This window comes from Pseudochaenichthys georgianus, unplaced genomic scaffold (assembly GCF_902827115.2).
Source record: "Pseudochaenichthys georgianus unplaced genomic scaffold, fPseGeo1.2 scaffold_772_arrow_ctg1, whole genome shotgun sequence".
Classification (NCBI taxonomy): domain Eukaryota; kingdom Metazoa; phylum Chordata; class Actinopteri; order Perciformes; family Channichthyidae; genus Pseudochaenichthys; species Pseudochaenichthys georgianus.
Window position 1 is genome coordinate 1 of NW_027263320.1, and position 19,230 is coordinate 19,230.

A 19,230-nucleotide genomic window follows, 5' to 3' on the forward strand; every position below is an offset into this window, starting at 1 on the left:
CGATTTGAAACCGTTTGAAATGACTGGCGGGTGCTGATGGAAAGCAGGCGGAAATACATGGATTGTTTACCCAGGAAAAGGTGTTTAAAAGGCGGGTAAAGTGTTCCTGCAGCCCTTTAAATACAGTGTGCACATGGCTTTATTACCCATGAAATAGTGTGTGAAAGATGGGTAAATTTGCTGTGAATTTAAGGGAGATATGGCCCTTTCAAACAGGGAGATGTACAGGCCTTTATTACCCACGAATTAGTGTCTGAAAGCTGGCTAACATTACTTTAAATACATGGTGCACATGGCTCTGTTACCCATGAAATAGTGTGTGAAAGCTGGGTGAGTTTGATGTGAATTTAAGGAAGATATGGCCATTTCATCCACACCTCACGACTCCCATTCAAAGTGATTGAAATGTACAGCACTCTGTACATTTCAATCACATTTCCCGACTCGACCAGGGTGACTTTCTTCCCCACGAATTAGTGTCTGAAAGCTGGCTAACATTACTTTAAATGCATGGTGCACATGGCTCTGTTACCCATGAATTAGTGTGTGAAAGATGGGTGAGTTTGATGTGAATTTAAGGGAGATATGGCCATTTCATCCACACATCACGACTCCCATTAAAAGTGATTGAAATGTACAGGAATCTGTCCATTTCAATCACATTTGATGACCCGTCCAGGGTGACTTTCTTCCCCAGGAATTAGTGTCTGAAAGCTGGCTAACATTACTTTAAATGCATGGTGCACATGGCTCTGTTACCCATGAATTAGTGTGTGAAAGATGGGTGAGTTTGATGTGAATTTAAGGGAGATATGGCCATTTCATCCACACCTCACGACTCCCATTAAAAGTGATTGAAATGTACAGGAATCTGTCCATTTCAATCACATTTGATGACCCGTCCAGGGTGACTTTCTTCCCCACGAATTAGTGTCTGAAAGCTGGCTAACATTACTTTAAATGCATGGTGTACATGGCTCTGTTACCCATGAATTAGTGTGTGAAAGATGAGTGAGTTTGATGTGAATTTAAGGGAGATATGGCCATTTCATCCACACCTCACCACTCCCATTCAAAGTGATTGAAATGTACAGCACTCTGTACATTTCAATCACATTTCACGACCTGTGTAGACTGGCTTTCTTACCCATTAGGTACACCGACAAAGCCACCTCTTCGGGGCCGCTCCAAGACCCCCAAAACACGGACGCAGCAGCCCCAGCATCTCTCCCTGACATGAGCAAACAGGTTATTTCAGACTTCCATGACATACCCCGGGGAAAAGCACCTCTCTGTGGCCGCTCCAAGACCCCCAAAACACGGACTGAGGAGCTCCAGGATCCCTCCCATGTACCTCCAGAACCTCGAGCACCTTGGGTCCCCGGGCCCCCGAACTTAAGCACTCCCCCACGGACTAAACCAAGATGATCACACCCTCAAGAATCTCGTGCCCCTGGGAATCTTAAAGGGGGGTCTACTTTGCGGTGCTTTACCGTCCGCCCATCAGCACCCATAGTCGGCCTTCCTCACAGCAGCAGCACCCAACCTCCATGGAGGATGTTTCTCGTGCCCCTGGCTACACTTAAAGGGGGTCTACTTTGCGGTGCTTTACCGTCCGCCCATCAGCACCCATAGTCGGCCTTCCTCACAGCAGCAGCACCCAACCTCCATGGAGGATGTTTCTCGTGCCCCTGGCTACACTTAAAGGGGGTCTACTTTGCGGTGCTTTACCGTCCGCCCATCAGCACCCATAGTCGGCCTTCCTCACAGCAGCAGCACCCAACCTCCATGGAGGATGTTTCTCGTGCCCCTGGCTACACTTAAAGGGGGTCTACTTTGCGGTGCTTTACCGTCCGCCCATCAGCACCCATAGTCGGCCTTCCTCACAGCAGCAGCACCCAACCTCCATGGAGGATGTTTCTCGTGCCCCTGGCTACACTTAAAGGGGGTCTACTTTGCGGTGCTTTACCGTCCGCCCATCAGCACCCATAGTCGGCCTTCCTCACAGCAGCAGCACCCAACCTCCATGGAGGATTTTGCTCGTGCCCCTGGCTACACTTAAAGGGGGTCTACTTTGCGGTGCTTTGCCGTCCGCCCATCGGCACCCATAGTCGGCCTTCTTCACAGCAGCAGCACCCAACCTCCATGGAGGATTTTGCTCGTGCCCCTGGCTACACTTAAAGGGGGTCTACTTTGCGGTGCTTTGCCGTCCGCCCATCGGCACCCATAGTCGGCCTTCTTCACAGCACCACCTGCCCTGCTGGAGGTTCACACTTTAACTTTTGTTACCCTCTTCTACCTTACAAATCATCCCACACTTGAGCACTCCTCACTCGGACTAAACACCTACATGCTACCACCAGAACCAGAATATCGTGCCCCTGGGGATCTTAAAAGAAGAAAACCCATAGTGGGATTAAAAACAGAACACTTAGTAATTTTAACAAACTTTATTTACAGTAATATTGACAGTAATAAATAAATTCAAACAGGATATAACGTATTTACAAGGGGACTGATTACAACAACACACTGCATATTTACAAGTTGATCACTGGCAACAGTGGGTGAAGTTGGGGCAGAGTATGGCACCCTCTCTTCACCCATGTCTGAGGGGTTGTGTTCGGCCAGTGACTGGTCCCTCTTCGGGACATGTCTTGGTAGGGAGTCTTGGTAGGGAGCCGGGCTGTGCTCCTCTCCAGAGTTGTCACTGTCGATGTCAATACCCGCAAAAGTGTCTTCATTTCCCGCTGCTGCTGCTGCTGTCGATGCCGCCGCCGCTGCTTGAAGTGACTGTGTGAAGAGCAACCGAATGTCCGCAGCCTCCTTCAAAGAAGGATTATTCGCGTAAAATTTGTCCGCAGTTGCAGTGTTGTGACACATGAAATCACTCACTCTTTGGCGGTTGCCTTTGTCTTGAAACCTCTTCGCATTATCGGCGTGGACTGTGCGGAGGTCGGTGAAGTTAATGGGACTGCGGAGCCCCACATCAGCCCATGCCAACCTCAGGGAGTAGGCAAGCTTCCTGAACGGGTTCTTCCCCTCTGTGTACAGAAAGTAACGGCTCTGGGTGCAGGTCAGCGTACCCTTAATTTCCAGCCACCTCTTCATCCATCCAAATTCTTCTACGGTGAGGTACAGCTGCGCCTCCCCGAACGCGTTGGCCGTCTTGTGGTTACTTACCTGTTATGACAGAGATAGAGAGTGTCAATACAATGTCAATCATGCATATAACTGCCAGAATAAATACATTGATTAATAGCACTCACATGAACCAGGTAGCCGAAGGCAGTGCCAGTTGTATCCGCCTTTCGGACCTCGGCGTTGGTCATGTTGGAGTAGACCCCCGGACGGTGGCCATAAATGCAGCTCCAATGAAGAGTCATATACCCATAGAGCAGTGTCCGGGTCGCGGTAGTCGGATTGCTGGCCATCACATCCAGGAGCTGAGGGATGCGAGTGGTGGTCGAAGTCAAGCATGTCATTAGGTCGTTGTGGCTCGGCAGACCTTCCATCTTGTCACGCTTCACTTGCATCTGGTGGATAAGTACTTTTCTCTTCAGGGACTTCAGGATGGCAACTACTTCCCGTTTGATTAAAATCATGTCCGTTTGGCTGAGCCTGCTCCCCTTGCACGGTGTGTCGGCCATGTACTTGAGAAAGTGTGATATATTCTTGATGTAGAAGTCGGAGGTCGTGACCTGAAGGCTTGACTTCATCAGGCTCCGGGACCACCCGCGTATCCTCTTGAGATCCCTCAAAAAGAGCCAGTCAGACAGGCGATTGAAACCGTGTGCCATGAAACTGAGGAACGACTTCACTCTGCTTAGTTTGGAGACTGTGTTTTCCTGGAGCCTCACTGGTGGGTCGATACCTGCATAATGCTCCCGGTATCCTTGCAGATACTCCTCTGTGAAATATAAACAGTACTTTAATGACAACACATGATGTGTTACAGAAACTGCATGTGTCACATAGCCAAAACACTTACCCATGATCCGTGGGAATGTTATGTCCCGCATTATATTTCCCCGGCCCCTGCCCCGGAACCAGGGGGAATTTATGGGAGGGGAGGTTGACGAGGCCTCGGTATGGATGGATGCAGGCTCTGAGGAGCTGGGTGAATGGGTGTGAGAGCCAGTGGGGGACTTGCTGCAGGCGGGAATGGGAGACGTGCTGCAGGCGGGAATGGGAGACGTGCTGCAGGCAGGAATGGGAGACTTGCTGCAGGAGGGACCTTTCGACTTGGACAGCCTCGTTGGTGTCGACTCTGGTCGGGGTCGTTTCTTCAGAATGACCCGCTCTCGTTCCTCCCCATCGAACGCGGGCATGTCCCCGGCCCGCTGATCCATCCTCTGTCGCTTGTCCTTTATCCTCTGCTGCAACTTGCAGCGCAGGGATTTCACCTCAGCAGCATATATGTCCCGCTGAGCCCTCACTGCGTTAGCCTCCAGCCTCCATTCTTTGCAGTCCGGGTTGTCACATTCATTCACCGGGGACAAGGGTGGAGGTTGTGACAGTATATCGTCGTCTGCCACCGTGTCAACAGCCCAAGCGGTAATCATTTCTATTGTGGGGTTTGTCATTCGGAGTTCATAAAGCTCCTTCTTGGCCACTGTCATTTTCATTTGATTTTGAACCACATGTAGTTCCTCCCGGGCCAGCTCAACATGGTCTCTGGCCAAGTGGCGATCCAGCCTTGTGCCGTGGTACTCGCATCCCAGAATGGTACAGGGATGGAGCCTAATGTTGGTCCGTCCGTTGGCCAACAACAGCAGAATTTTTCTTTCATCCAAGTTACGCACACCATGGTTCCTCTGTAGGTGCTTGCTCAGGGCACGGTAGGAGCTATTGCAGATCGGACAACGGACCGCCATCCGACCTGTATTCTTGAGCATTTCGGTACCGGAAAATGTCACCAGAATCGTGGGTAAAAAAGAAGGAAGCGTGAAAAGACTCACGAAAGACGCACTCAGCTTATTTTCAAATCTGTGTTTGTTTTCATTTGCATCATGGTGCGGTGTCCCATTTAGGCACTCGTTAGGCGGGCAGAGATCCCTGTAATCTCCCCTCACGTTCCTCCAGAGTCTGATTCTCCCAAAGGATACCCGACAGTTTCGGGTACGACCCAGAGGGCGCACGGTGGACGGCCAGGGCGAGGCCGCCACACCGCGCTGGAGTCAGGGTCCCGGTGAGGCGCAGGACGGAGCACCCGGCAGTAGCCTCCAGCAGACCCCCGCGCGGTTCCCTCATCCCTCAGAAGAGGTGGAGAGGCGGAGGGGTGGGTCTTTTCATCTGCTGGCGGGTTGCCGGGATAACAGTATCCTCCGGGGAGGCATTGAACCCTTCTCAACTGCCCCCCGGAGGAGGCAGGGGAGTCAGGTACCCAGAGGGTGGACGGCCAGGGCGAGGCCACCGCGCTGGAGTCAGGGTACCGGTGAGGCGCAGGACGGAGCACCCGGCAGTAGCCTCCAGCAGACCCCCGCGCGGTTCCCTCGTCCCTCAGAAGAGGTGGAGAGGCGGAGGGGTGGGTCTTTTCATCTGCTGGCGGGTTGCCGGGATAACAGTATCCTCCGGGGAGGCATTGAACCCCTCTCAACTGCCCCCCGGAGGAGGCAGGGGAGTCAGGTACCCAGGGGGTGGACGGCCAGGGCGAGGCCGCCACAACCAGAGAACCAGAAAAAAGGGGTGAAATGGGAAAAAAGTACCCCAAAATAGTGTTCCATAAGGCGGGTAGAGTCCCCTGACAACTCCCCATACCTTTCTCCAGGGTGGGAACAAGTTTAAGTCAACTTTTGGAAGAACCAGAGAAAAGGGTGAAAATGGATAAATTGTATCCGAAAATAGTGTTCCAAAAGGCAGGTAGAGTCCCCTGACAACTCCCCATACCTTTCTCCAGGGTGGGAACAAGTTTAAGTCAACTTTTGGAAGAACCAGAGAAAAGGGTGAAAATGGATAAATTGTATCCGAAAATAGTGTTCCAAAAGGCAGGTAGAGTCCCCTGACAACTCCCCATACCTTTCTCCAGGGTGGGAACAAGTTTAAGTCAACTTTTGGAAGAACCAGAGAAAAGGGTGAAAATGGATAAATTGTATCCGAAAATAGTGTTCCAAAAGGCAGGTAGAGTCCCCTGACAACTCCCCATACCTTTATCCAGGGTGGGAAAAAGTTAAAGTCAACTTTTGGAAGAACCAGAGAAAAGGGTGAAAATGGATAAATTGTATCCGAAAATAGTGTTCCAAAAGGCAGGTAGAGTCCCCTGACAACTCCCCCTACCTTTCTCCAGAGTCGGAAAAAGTCTAAGTTAACTTTTTGGAAGAACCATAAAAAGGGGTGAAAATGGATAAAATGTATCCCAAAATAGTGCCTCTTGAGGCGGGTAGAGTCCCCTGACAACTCCCCTTGCATTCCTCCAGACACCAGTTTGAAAACTTAAAGTTTTGTGAGAACCATGATTGGGGGTCCTCCAGGCAACAATTTCATCCGATCCAAAGTGCTCATGAGGCGGATACATTCCTCCATGATTTCCCCATCATGTGAAAATAGCTCGTTTTTTTCTAAGTGCTCTCAAAAACCGGGTTTCCGATTTCGTGCAGATGGTAGCTTGGAAAAGATGAATGAAAATTTTGGACGGAGGAGGGGAGCTCTCGTTTCCCCTCTCCGTTGTAAATTGCAACGGGGGAGTGCAAAAGTCTCCGGGGCTTCGTTCCGAAGCGCCGAAGACTTGACCCCCTCCCCCGTTGGCACTTAGCCGTTTTTCAAGAATTTTCAAAAACTTCATTTTTGATTATTTTAACATATAATTGACCGTTTTCTTTACTTTTTTTTGCTTTCCACGGGTGGAGGCGCATGGCAGGCCGCATATGAGCTTCCAAATTCGGCCTGGAACGTCCGGGAATTATGGGTTAAGCTCCATATACTGACGACTCCCATTAAAAGTGATTGAAATGTACAGGAATCTGTCCATTTCAATCACATTTGACGACGCATGCAGGGTGACCCTGGCTACACTTAAAGGGGGTATACTTTGCGGTGCTTTACCGTCCGCCCATCAGCACCCATAGTCGGCCTTATTCACAGCAGCAACACCCAACCTCCATGGAGGATTTTGCTCGTGCCCCTGGCTACACTTAAAGGGGGTATACTTTGCGGTGCTTTACCGTCCGCCCATCAGCACCCATAGTCGGCCTTCTTCACAGCAGCAGCACCCAACCTCCATGGAGGATGTTTCTCGTGCCCCTGGCTACACTTAAAGGGGGTATACTTTGCGGTGCTTTACCGTCCGCCCATCAGCACCCATAGTCGGCCTTATTCACAGCAGCAACACCCAACCTCCATGGAGGATGTTTCTCGTGCCCCTGGCTACACTTAAAGGGGGTATACTTTGCGGTGCTTTACCGTCCGCCCATCAGCACCCATAGTCGGCCTTATTCACAGCAGCAACACCCAACCTCCAGTGGAGGATGTTATCATGCCCCTGGCAACACTGGTAAACACTGGTAACATATGTCTAGCCGCTGACAGGAACTTGACATCGGAACTTGACATCGCATTTCCATTGAGCGGACTCCCGTACATGGGAAGGGCAAGTCCCACGGTACCTCCGTTCATAAGGCTGACATTTGCCTTACAATAGCCAGCATATGTAGTTCTGGGGGGGTGTTCGATTCCAGTTTTGGATAGTTTGGCGTGGTTTCGTTCCATTTCAAACAGCTGTTTGGCACTCGGCGTAACCTTGGCGCAATGCCACTCCAACATCCAATCCCAGAGCTTGAAGATTAATCACGGGTAAAGTAGTCCTAAACGATAGCTGGGGATTATGGGTAGTGTAGTGTCTTCAGCCATCCTAAACTCCGAAATGTTTTTCAGATTTCATATTGCATGAACACCATATCCCTACGTGCATTGCGGCTAAAACATCCAATGAGCGAGCTTAAATCATAGCTGAGGATCTTGGGTAATCAGTTCATTGGCCTTGTATCGCAATGATGCTCGAAATGTCCCTTATAGGCCTACGTCGGTTTCCTGCTATTTTTATTTTGAAATTCAGTTCCTGACGGACACCAAAAAAGCCCGAGATTATGGAATCAAACAAATAAATAAAAGCAAGGATAATTGTGTGTTATTGGTGAGTAAATAACAGTGTGTTATTTAGAAAAGAATAACAAATTAGAAGGAAAAAAAGATTTATAAAATACAGATTTCAGTATTCTGAGGCTCTGAGCCATTTCTTTTCCTCACAGACGGCAACAAAAGTTCGACATTATACGATTTAAAATAAAAACAATAATCGTGGCTTGATATTGAGTAAGAAGATGTTTTTATGAACCACACAGCTTCCGGTCTTCCAAGACCCGAACGGACAAAAAGACGTGCGGCAGGCACGAAACATACTACCAATAGAAATACATTGCTTTTAAAATCGAATCACCATGAGGGAGAGCAATGTATCACACTGTATCAAAAGATGCAGCTTGGCATAAGTGATGGATGACTCTAGTTTCGCACAATTGACAGACTGAGTGAGCTGATCAATGAACCAATTCCTGAACATGACTGAAGTTGTTTTTGTGTATCCAGGATGAGGGAGGAGCAGCAGCTCCAGCTCCAACATCAGCATCCTCCTCTGGGGGAGGTGGAGGAGCTGGTCTAATGGGAGAAATGAGTGCCATCTTTGCTAGGAGGTAAGTTAACCCTAACCCTAAGCCCTCTACTGGACTCTATGGGTACTACCTTATCCTGCGTGCATTCCCCCACTGAGACTTCTATAGACGTAGCCACGAGAGACTGAGACGTTTGAAAGAAGAAGAAAGAGTTATCATAACTCCAGGGAGTCGCCATTGCTAGAGACCCGGGCCTGTCCTTCGTGCCCTGGCTGAAATAGCGGGCGCCGATCCCCACCACCTTTGCTTCAAGTGTTTGGGGGACCAGGATATGGTCAAGGCGGTGCCATTTCACGTTCCCCATTTCTTCCGGGTCCGGCGTCCATGGAAGTCCACCGCCCAGGGCTGTACTCTGCCTGGATGAGGATCATGGCGGTGGTTGTGTGGGCTACTCACTCATTGCTAGAGATGCCCCCGCCTCACCAGGTCAGAGCGATTATTGGGCCGCAAGGCCGAATAAGTAGCTTGGTCCACGGGCCTTGCCCCAGGCCCGGTTCCCCCGGGTACCGGTGCTCGGTGGCTTCACATGATATATGGTCGACCCTACTTCATCACAGGCCGCCCAGGGACATCACACGGCGGTGTGATGTCCCTGGGATATCACGCCGCCTGGCACTTTCCAAAGAGGACCGTGTTGATCTCCTGGGAGCCCCCGTGTTTACGGAAGGGCTCTTTGGATCGATCTCCTTGCTCACGGGATGAGGAGTAGTCGCAGCGTGGCTGCTTCTTGTCCATCCCCAGAGGAAGAAACACTGTCCTACACCCCCCGCCCCTGCTGTAAACCCCAGTATAGGGAGCCAGCAGGTGGGCGTGTGCACGTGAGTGGAATAAACCGAGTGCTGTCAAAGCACTGTGCGGGTTCAAGAGACGCTATTGTCGGCGTGCTGTTGTCAGAGAACACACCTTGCCTGGTATAATGGCTCCGATTAATGCCGTTGAATGGGAAATACAGCATTAACCCATTTAATCCCAAATTTTTCCCAGACATGAAAATATCCAAATCTTGTGTCATTACCCTTTGAAAAAATCAATCATTGTTTTTAAAAAAACTCATGGAAAAGTAGTTGAAATGTTATGTTTTATGGCCGGTCACAATTGTAACCGGTGGGATTATGTGTTGCCGTGAAAATACATATATTGAATTAGCATACTTCTCCAATGCAGTCATCCAAATTTGTATACATCCCAGCCTAGTTATCTACACATTTAAAATTCTGTCACTGGCAATCCCCATCAAATTCTAGTTTTTTTTACACATCAAAATTCCTGATACAACACCAATATGAACAACCATCAGCGTTTTTCAACATTTCTATTTTAGTGCAACATGTATTGAAACATTAATATTATACATCTGTTGTTAAATTTGAACTTTTACAACTGTACAGCTATGTGTACATGTATGTGTATACCTAGATGCACTGTGTTATCCCGCCGGTCACTATTGTTGCCGTCAACATGTTTACTCTTTTTGTTTCCACATTAAAAAAAGTTAAGTTATTGAAAATGCATTTATCAATACTAGATACCTTAAAGATTATGTTTACCAAAAATAATTGTACTATCTTTACGTTAACATTCTTTACTCACCCTTTTTCTGGGAGCTTTGAGGCAGCCACCATCTTCTCTTGGTGCAACCAGGAAGTAAACAGCAAGCATGACAACAAGTCATGTGACAATTTCCACTAAACATGTGACACTGCACATATTTCATTGAGACCTTTTATTTATCCAATATTTTCTGGAAATACATTGATATATAATTCAGTAACATTTATAGAGCATTATAAGTGAAAATATGTTTTACGGTCACTATTGTGACCAATGGGATTAAATGGGTTAATACGTGGGCGCGCGGCCCTCGTGAGAGTGGCCGCGCTGCCTTCAGGGACCTCCGCAAGAGAACGGTGGTTTACGTTTGTAAACTCTAGTTCTAGAGTGATGTGTGTGTGTGGAGAAAATGCATTCAGTAAAAACGAGTGCATTTATCCCAGAGTAAGAGTCATCTCTCTCCACAATTCCACTTTTCCCCATAATGTCCGTTTCAAAGAGACGGCAGTGTGACGGCGCGCGCGCGCCCCCCCCTCCCCTGAGGGCGGGCCGTGGTGCGTTCAAAGACCTCAGTAGAGAGAAGAGTCACCGCAGCGCACGCTCCTCCTCCACAGGCTTTCCTGCAGACGAGGGAGCGCAGCGCGATTATGGTGCAGCGCGCGCTCACACAAGAGCGCGCGGCGGTGCGTTCAGGGTCCTCAGTAAATAATCAGCCCTTTCTGTGTCGACCCTCCATGGGCAAATCTTCCCTTCGCGGGGAGTTTTGCTGCGGAACGGGTCACCAGAGAGTATCATAGCTTCATAGCTGCGGGCCCACAGCTGAGGGCTTGTCCATTAACACAATGTTCTGGGGAATGGAAACTCAGCTGTGTGCTAACACAGTGGATGGACAGGAGCTGAAACGGGGCTATTCACTCCAGTTGTGCAGCGTCCCATTGTACCACATGTCTGTACATTGTACCACTGTATACCACTGTATCACATGGACCACTGTCTTGTGGATGTCCCACTGGACACCTCCTTTTATAGGCATGCGAGAGGTAAATCTGTCCTTCCAGGAGGAGATGGGTTTCCTCTCAGCAGAGATTCAGGCTCTGGTGCAGAAACAGGCTGTGTCTGTTGTGCACCCTCAGCACAGAGAAAAGGGTCTTTATTCCATGTACTTCCTGGTTCTCAGGAAGACAAGGGAATTCAGACCTATTCTAGATCTCCTCGGCCTGAATCGCGTACTTTCAGGTAGAAATTGCTCCAGAGCACAGAAAGTGTCTGCGTTTTGCCTTCCAGGGGATAGCCTACGAGTACAACAGGCTGCCGTTCGGCTATTCCCTATCCCCATGCACATTCAGCAAATGTGTGGCCACAGCGCTTCAACCGCTGCGTGCCCACGGCATAACTGTCATGCAGACTTTGAGTCTCATGGCGGCTGCTCACATTGTGGTCCCGTTGGGGTTACTGCATATGCGTTGCCTGCAGAGGTGATTCTCCAGCCTGCGTTTGGATCCCAAGAGGCACAAAGGGCGGCTGGTGACCTCCCCCCCCCCCTCAGTGGAGGGTAACCTCCGGTTATGGGGGTCCCCGGATCATTTTTGTCCTTCTTACAGTTATTGGTGGACAGAGGACTTGCTCATTCCACAGTGAAAGTGTATGCAGCAGCCATCTCGTCCTGTCATGAGGGATTTGGCGGCAGGTCAGCCTTTAGTCAACCACTGATGTCGCGGTTTTTACAGGGGGTCAGGAGGCTGTGCCCAGTAGTGCACGCCTCCACCCCACAGTGGGACCTGCCGTTGGTGCTCGAGGCTCTGGTCTCAGAACCATGTGAGCCTCTGGAGCTCTCCTCCCTGAAAGCACTGTCGTGGAAGACAGCTTTGCTTCTTGCCTTAACGTCAGCCAAAAAAGTGTCCGAGTTAACCGCTCTGTCGGTGTACCCGAGCTGTTTACTGATTCGGGGTGACCGGAGTGGCGCGACACTCAGACCGAACCCCTCCTTTGTGCCCAAGAGCCTAAGGAGTGCGTTCAGGTCGAGGGCTATTCAGTTAGGGGGTTTTAGTCTTCCCCCCCATGGTGGGGACAGGGAAGCTAAACTGCACCTCCTCTGCCCGGTGCATGCGCAAGGTAAATGCTATCTTTTGTTTCACATGCTTGCTCTTCAAACAGCCGGGGACAGATACGATCTGTTCAGAAACTAGACAAAAGTTAAACAAGTACAAACCACAGACTGCCTGTGTCATGGAGAATACAGTCGCTGGTTTATTTATGTCTGTAGGCCGTTGTTGTGACTTGTGAGTGTGGACGGTCGGAGCATATATAGCGTTAGCTTAGCCAAGCTCCATTCAGGGAAACAAGCATTCTAAAAGGTTTTTCGCCTGCCGTCTGTCTGCAGACTTGTCAAAGCATTAATTCATGGTTTTTACTAACGGGTATCAGTATGTTGTTACGTCGGCATCATTTAGAAACGTGTATTACAATTTAATCACGGTAAAATATGTTCATGTTGTTGTAGCTGTAGCTCCCTTGCCAGCGCGTCTTGTTTGAATGATGCGAGTAAACACAGCTGACAGCTGCGGTGAAACTCGAGCGACTAGAGCGATGCGATAGGAGCGTTTAGAGCGAAGCGAATATTTGCATCGCGTCCGGTCTGAACGCAGCATTAAAGCGAGCTCCGCGCTGCACTGGAAACGCGCCATTACATCACCAGAAGTCCTAATTTAAGGGGTAATTTGTCCCAAAAAAATGTTTTTACTCACTCTATCAATAGCCCCACCAAAAATATTTTCCACCAGCCGCCACTGATCATAATTCATTAATGAAAAGTAAACTAATATTAGACAAATATGAACTTTAAACTTCTATGATTTAAACATATAATCCAGGATACAAGCCACAGAGTTGCACCTGCAAGGTGAATACAGAACAACTGGTTAAAAAATAAATAAACTACCGAGTGTTTGAAAGCGTACAACAGTTTTATGATATCACTGCTAAGACACGAGTGGATCTGACTTTAATTACATTTGACTCGAGTGTTTCGTCAAGCTAATGTGTTGCTTAAAATGTGTGCTTCGGGGGCGGGGTGATCGGGAAAGCTCTGTCCAAGAAACGCCTGGCAGGCTTGCTCTGCGAGTGCATTGCACATGCCTACGGACAGGCAGGGAGAGCCTGCCCCACGAGGGCTCGTGTGCACTCCACACGGGCTGTAGCTGTGTCAACAGCCTTATTTAACGGTGTGAGTGTGGAGGATATGCACAGCAGCATCTGAGCGCCAGGCCCCTTCATAAGGTTTTATCTCTTGGACATGTCTGACTCTTTCTCCTCGTCTCTGCTTGCTGGGGCAACACAGGATTTGTAGGGGGGGGGGGGGGGTGTGGGTCAGTTGGCATCTAACCCCCTCCCCGGAAGTGATGCACCTTCGCCTTTCCCGGGCACTCTGGGGGTCCCGGGATGGGCAAGGGGCGCGCTGGCCGGTTACAGGGCGGAGGCTAGCCCACATTTTTAGTCTTCTCACACTCTGCACGGGGTCAGTGCTTGAGTGTGAGACATGGGCTCTGGCGCTCTCCCTGTTATCCTTGGGGATTCAGGGAGGCAGGCATGTAGTAAGCCCATTCGGGGCTGAGGGGGCTCTCCCCATCCGTCTATGGGCGGGGGGGGGGTCCCCCGGCACTGTTTTTTGAGCACACTTTCTGCGAGGTAAGCGCAGCAGGGTGTGCTCTGTCAGCCACAGCCCAGATTTCTCCTCGGTCACAACCGGGTTAAGGGAGAATATGGGGCAGCAGCTGCTGACCAGGAAAGCCGGTCAGGGGCAGTGGGGTGGAATGGTGTTGGACGACAGTGCGTACATACATCGGGGCTCCACCCACTGTACCCATAGAGTCCAGTAGAGGGCGGAGCCTGTGAGTGATATAACGTTGGGTTACGTATTGTAACCCTTGTTATATTAGCACAGGCGGAGCCCTCTACTCAGGGCACTGTCTGTCCTATTCCGCTCGCTGAAGAGAGGTGTAGGATGATGGGCAGGAGGCGAGGCCTCCTTATATACGGTGTGATGCGCGCGCATTCAGGTAGGCCCGCCCTAGGCCGGCTACGTCTATAGAAGTCTCAGTGGGGGAATGCACGCAGGATAAGGTAGTACCCATAGAGTCCAGTAGAGGGCTCCGCCTGTGCTAATATTAAAGGGGTTACAATACGTAACCCAACGTTATCCTCTAAGTGATGATAAAACAATTATCTTAAATAGGAGGAAAGCTTCTGATAATCCTGCTGCAAAAAAGGTACAACCTGAGAATGTAAGTCTCCTGATTTTTCTCACTATTCTACAAGGGTTGTAGAAGGAGCCGTACACTTTAAAGCATGAGTTTATTTGTAAGAAATGTTTGCTACATTTATGTGCTTGCCTGCAGGAGGATACCCCAAAGTTCTCAGAACCGGGAGGTGAGTAGTTCCACACACCCATAATAAATCCACCACATAAATATGACTTTTCATTTCATCTTCTTGCTATGTACCGTATTAATACATCTTTCATCAGAAATCGATGGAAAGTCCAAAGAAAAATATGCTACAATTCCAAGGTAAGCCCCTGATTCATTAGGTTCTCATTATCCACGTGACTCATCATTACGTTATGTTTACCTAGCACCTTTCATCTGCTTGAGCTATCCTTACAATTAAAAACCCAATCAGCCTTAAAGGATCGGCATGTTTTTGCAGGCCCAAATCCTTAAGCAGCAATCAAAAGAACTCCAGCCCCAGCTCCTCCGCTAATCCCTCTTCTAACTCAGCCACTTCCCCAGGGTCCAGGTATCAGTCTCCCTGTCACAAGTGTTCTCTCCTCTGCCAAACTGCTACTTCTCTCACTCTCTGCTTCGTATGATGACTAGAGCCAGTGAAAAACTCTGTTTTATATTAGAGGTGTGGTGCTTGCAAATGACTCACTACAAAAAAAAAGAACCCCTTTTCTGTGTGAGGCTATTATTGCATGAGACTGAAACCTTTGTCTGAGCCGTCTGGTGACAGTTTTCTGCTCCACAATATGCTCCATGGTAGTGACTGTAAATGCAGTACTAGATGTTTGTATTGACAGCATGAACATAAACTCGGGGAGCGTTTGCTCATTAGTATTAGCATTAATCGAACCAAGTAATCGGTAAACAAATTGTTGTAGAAAGAAAGTTATTACCCTACAGTACCACAAACTCAAGTCAAATTATAGGATTATATTGATATTTATTATATAGAACATTCAAATGAAGTGGTTGCTCCACCTGCTCCTTGAAGTGCTTTTGTGCGTTCTGATTACAAGTGTCAGTTCTTTCAATAGTCTGTTTCGATTAAGGGTAAAAATGCATCTTTATATTTTAGTATGATGGTGGGGAAAAATAACTCGGATGGCACTGGAAATTATATCGAAGGAATCAAACAGGTTGGTTTCTCTATTGAATATACACAAATATCCTGAAACCAAAAAAAAAACTGTTCTTACTTCTGTTCAAAGCATATTAACTTTTATTTCATCAAGGAAATGTGTTGACTTTTTTATAATCAACAAAATACTAATAACAGTGTTATGTTACAGGATTTGCAAGCAACAATAACCTTTGTTCAGGATGCCACTCTTGTGCCATGTTAACGAATATAGCTTTCAGACCATTCACTGAAATACTGATGATTTTCTAGGATTTGTCAAGTACAACTTTTTTAATACCAAGGTTTTAAGTTATTGCATACATCTTTGTGTTTGAAGGAAATTATTGAAGAAGTGAAAAAAGAACTTCAAAAAGTCAAGGAGGAGATTATCGCAGGTAGGCTATTGCTTGCATCAGTCGTTGTCTATACCATCAATATTCACTGAAATATTTTGTGTAACACCTGTATATTACTTATTACTGTTTCTCTGCCAGCTCTGATGCAGGAGCTGAAAAAGGTCGAAGACTAAAAGATCCCACAAACTATAACAAATATGTGTAATGTTTTGCCATTCAATACTTGCAATTCATATATTTAAACATGTTATAAAGAGGCAAAATATCAATGCCAATTTATTCATCACTATTTATCATTTTGTCGTTGTATAGTTTTGAGCATGGCCATAACTGGATTTTAATGGCCAAGACAATTATTGATATTTAACACAAATGATTAAGATATACTGTATTGACAGATGTCTAGATAGTCTCATTTATTAAAAATGCTTTATATTGTTTTTATTTGTTTATCATATGTTTTGTGTGAACAATAATTAAGTAAAAGTTAGTAACATAGCTGTCAGCTTTTGAGGAGTAAAAAGCACAGCAGTTCACTTTATAAAGTAATGAGTATAAGAATAAACAACTAACATTTTAAAGAGGTTGCATTATATATATATGGACAAATATGCTTTATGCTAATGTTTATTATCATTTGAACAATGACAACTATTCTCATGAATATTAAACACAACAACCTCTGAACATTACAAATATTCCCCTCAATTCAACCTGGAACCTCTCTCATACTGTGTGTGTGTGTGTGTGTGTGTGTGTGTGTGTGTGTGTGTGTGTGTGTGTGTGTGTGTGTGTGTGTGTGTGTGTGTGTGTGTGTGTGTGTGTGTGTGTGTGTGTGTGTGTGTGTGTGTGTGTGTGTGTGTGTGTGTGTGTGTGTGTGTGTGATCGTTGGAGCTATGTGCAACTCAAGGCATATGCTCGAACGGAAGATGCCTGGACGCTGCAATCATGTCGCGCACTATCCGTGCTGAGTGTGCTGACTTCTCGTACAATGTCCCACTGTCTGGCTTCCTGCATAAAGTCAAGTGCTCGGCGCAGTTGTGGCGAAATGTCGCTCCTCTATTTTCATTTAAACAGCTCCTTATATCCGTTAGCGCAGCTAGCTAGCACCAGATGCTAACAACAACAATGCACGTAAGGTCTCTCTCTCGCTTGCTCGGGCCACACATACACACACCCTCCCGCTCCCGGTGCCTGCCGGTGAGCGTGGAAGTGTGGTCTGCCACAAGCGGGCGGCAGGAGCAGGGCTGTCAGCATCAGCTTGTACAGTAGATGGTATTTTAAACTCGATGCGCTCTGAAAGTACAGGGCGGCCGAGGAAAAAAAATACACATGCGTTAATCGCGTTAAAATAATTAGTGGCGTTAATTTTTGTTTGCGTTAACGCGTTATTAACGCGTTAACTTGACAGCCCTAATATATAGTTATATTTACATTACTGTGGATGTGAATCGAGTTACCACCAGATTACTTGACGTATTTTACACCACTTGCTGTCTTGTCACGATGACTCCACAAGTAAAAAACTATAAACAGCAATAGCCAGGTGTGTAAAAAGTACTGGGATATTTTACTTAGGTAAAAGTACAGTATCAATCAATCAATGTTTATTTATATAGCCCAATACAACACATTCTCACTCCCAGCTCGGCCTATGTTGACGTTATGTCAGGGTCCCTGTCGTCACTTTCCAACGCAAGGGGGGCCCTTTAGCATCAAGTTTCAACTATCAGGGAGTCCCATTGACTTGCACAGAGCTCCCTGAACGTTGGTAATAGACGAGTTGGGATCGCGGCTAAATGCTCTCCGCAGATCCATTCTCACAGCGTTTACCAACCTTTTTCTTTCTCAATATCAAGCCACACTTATTGTTTTTACTTCTTTATTTTAATTGAATAATGTAGGACTTTGTTGCCGTCAGTTATGGGGAGAGTAGGCGCTCAGAATACTGAAATCTGTATTGTTTCATCGTTTTTTCCTTCTAATTTTGTATTATTTTCTAAACCACACACTGTTATTTACTCAACAATAACACACAATTATCCTTGTGTTTATTTATTTGTTTGATTGTATAATGTCCGACCTTCTGGTCGAAGCAGCTCATTCGAACCATAGACTGTATATATAAATGGACGTAGGGTCCGTGACGTCACCCATAGGATTCTGCAGAGTTGCCGTGAAGCCCTTAGTAGGCGCAGTCGGCCACTAACGGCTCGACAGTGACGTCAGAGTTCAACTCCCGCCTTCTCCAGCCTGATCCAAATAAGGGCAAAGAGACGGAGACGAGGCGGAGACGGGACCTGCTGCCACCGAGCTGGAAGTTCCAGAGCTAGCTGAAGCTACCAAGCTAAGCTAACATGCTCACCATTTGCACACTGCCGTCGCATTTTACGTTTCTAAGGTAAGCGGACATGAAACTATTCAGCAAAACTATAAATAATAATCTAAGTTATTGAGTTTTTAGCATAATACTTCAGAATCTTAAAACCCTTTAATGTTTGTATGCAATTGTGCTAAATTCAACACTGGAATCAAGCAAATATTAATATGTTTGCATGACATTAGTTATTTATATTTTGATATCACTTAACTATACGTTTAATACATTTAAGTCAAGCTAAGGTACATGTGATTTAATGTGATCTGTGCATGGGAGACTTTGAGTGTTTTCCCTATGTGTCCTGTTTGTAATTTGAACAGGGCAAAGGTCAAGAGGGCCTGCCTTCCTGTGGGGGAAGTGTGGACCATGCACGATGGCTTTAACAGACCGGTTCTTTGTCTTCAACATGTCTGGTATCGATTAGATGGAAAGCGCGCGAATATAGGCCACTCCTTTATTCAATGTATAGATCTGCACTGTGTTTCTGTGTACTCCTCAGTGTTGACTCGGTCTTTTCATGATGAAAGTTGTGTGAAATATCTTGTAAACGCTCCGGCCGTATGACTCTCAATAAACTTCAGTGGATGATTAAGCAGATTCCAGTTTTCCATTCTTTCATCACATTGCGGAACAGAAGTTTTCTTCACAAATTGGCGTCACGGAACAGGATACCAAAAGATCTTCAGAGGCTGGTAAGTAACTTTCTATTTTGAGATTGGCTTGCCAGTGTCTGTGGTTGACGGTATTATAAATTACCTGAAAGAACTGAGCTGCTGCAATTTTTTTTTGGTTTCTCTACTCGTTTACATTCGGAGGATTAATAATAACCTTGGAAATCGGTGTCAAAAGGGGACGTTGTCCTGGCCGATTTACCCTGTGG

General features: G+C 47.2%; 2 protein-coding genes and 1 long non-coding RNA gene across 6 annotated transcripts; 2 read left to right on the top strand and 1 right to left on the bottom strand.

Annotated features, from left to right (window-relative positions):
- Window positions 1-2,435: 2,435 nt before the first annotated feature.
- On the bottom strand, window positions 2,436-3,322 carry LOC139433633 (uncharacterized). The gene is made up of 2 exons (XM_071202718.1): window positions 3,270-3,322; window positions 2,436-3,183 (listed from the first exon to the last, which is right to left on the bottom strand). The coding sequence occupies exon 2, from the start codon at window positions 3,109-3,111 to the stop codon at window positions 2,485-2,487; it is 627 nt and encodes a 208-aa protein (XP_071058819.1). The 5' UTR covers window positions 3,112-3,183; window positions 3,270-3,322; the 3' UTR covers window positions 2,436-2,484.
- A 5,262-nt stretch (window positions 3,323-8,584) lies between these two features.
- Window positions 8,585-16,666, top strand: LOC117444262 (vasodilator-stimulated phosphoprotein-like). 4 transcript variants are annotated; one of them, XM_034079926.2, is made up of 8 exons: window positions 8,585-8,684; window positions 14,446-14,494; window positions 14,609-14,639; window positions 14,737-14,779; window positions 14,919-15,008; window positions 15,570-15,630; window positions 15,952-16,009; window positions 16,109-16,666. In XM_034079926.2, exons 1-8 carry the CDS (start codon window positions 8,653-8,655, stop codon window positions 16,141-16,143), a joined length of 399 nt encoding a protein of 132 aa, XP_033935817.1. In that variant the 5' UTR covers window positions 8,585-8,652; the 3' UTR covers window positions 16,144-16,666. The 4 variants fall into 4 exon arrangements, with proteins under 4 accessions (XP_033935817.1, XP_033935818.1, XP_033935819.1 ...); XM_034079927.2 differs by having other exon boundaries at window positions 14,446-14,479; XM_034079928.2 differs by lacking the exon at window positions 14,919-15,008 and having other exon boundaries at window positions 16,109-16,410.
- A 148-nt stretch (window positions 16,667-16,814) lies between these two features.
- On the top strand, window positions 16,815-18,942 carry LOC117444264 (uncharacterized). Its single transcript, XR_004551761.2, has 2 exons — window positions 16,815-18,371; window positions 18,671-18,942. It is a non-coding gene; the product is annotated as an uncharacterized lncRNA (long non-coding RNA).
- Window positions 18,943-19,230: the final 288 nt, after the last annotated feature.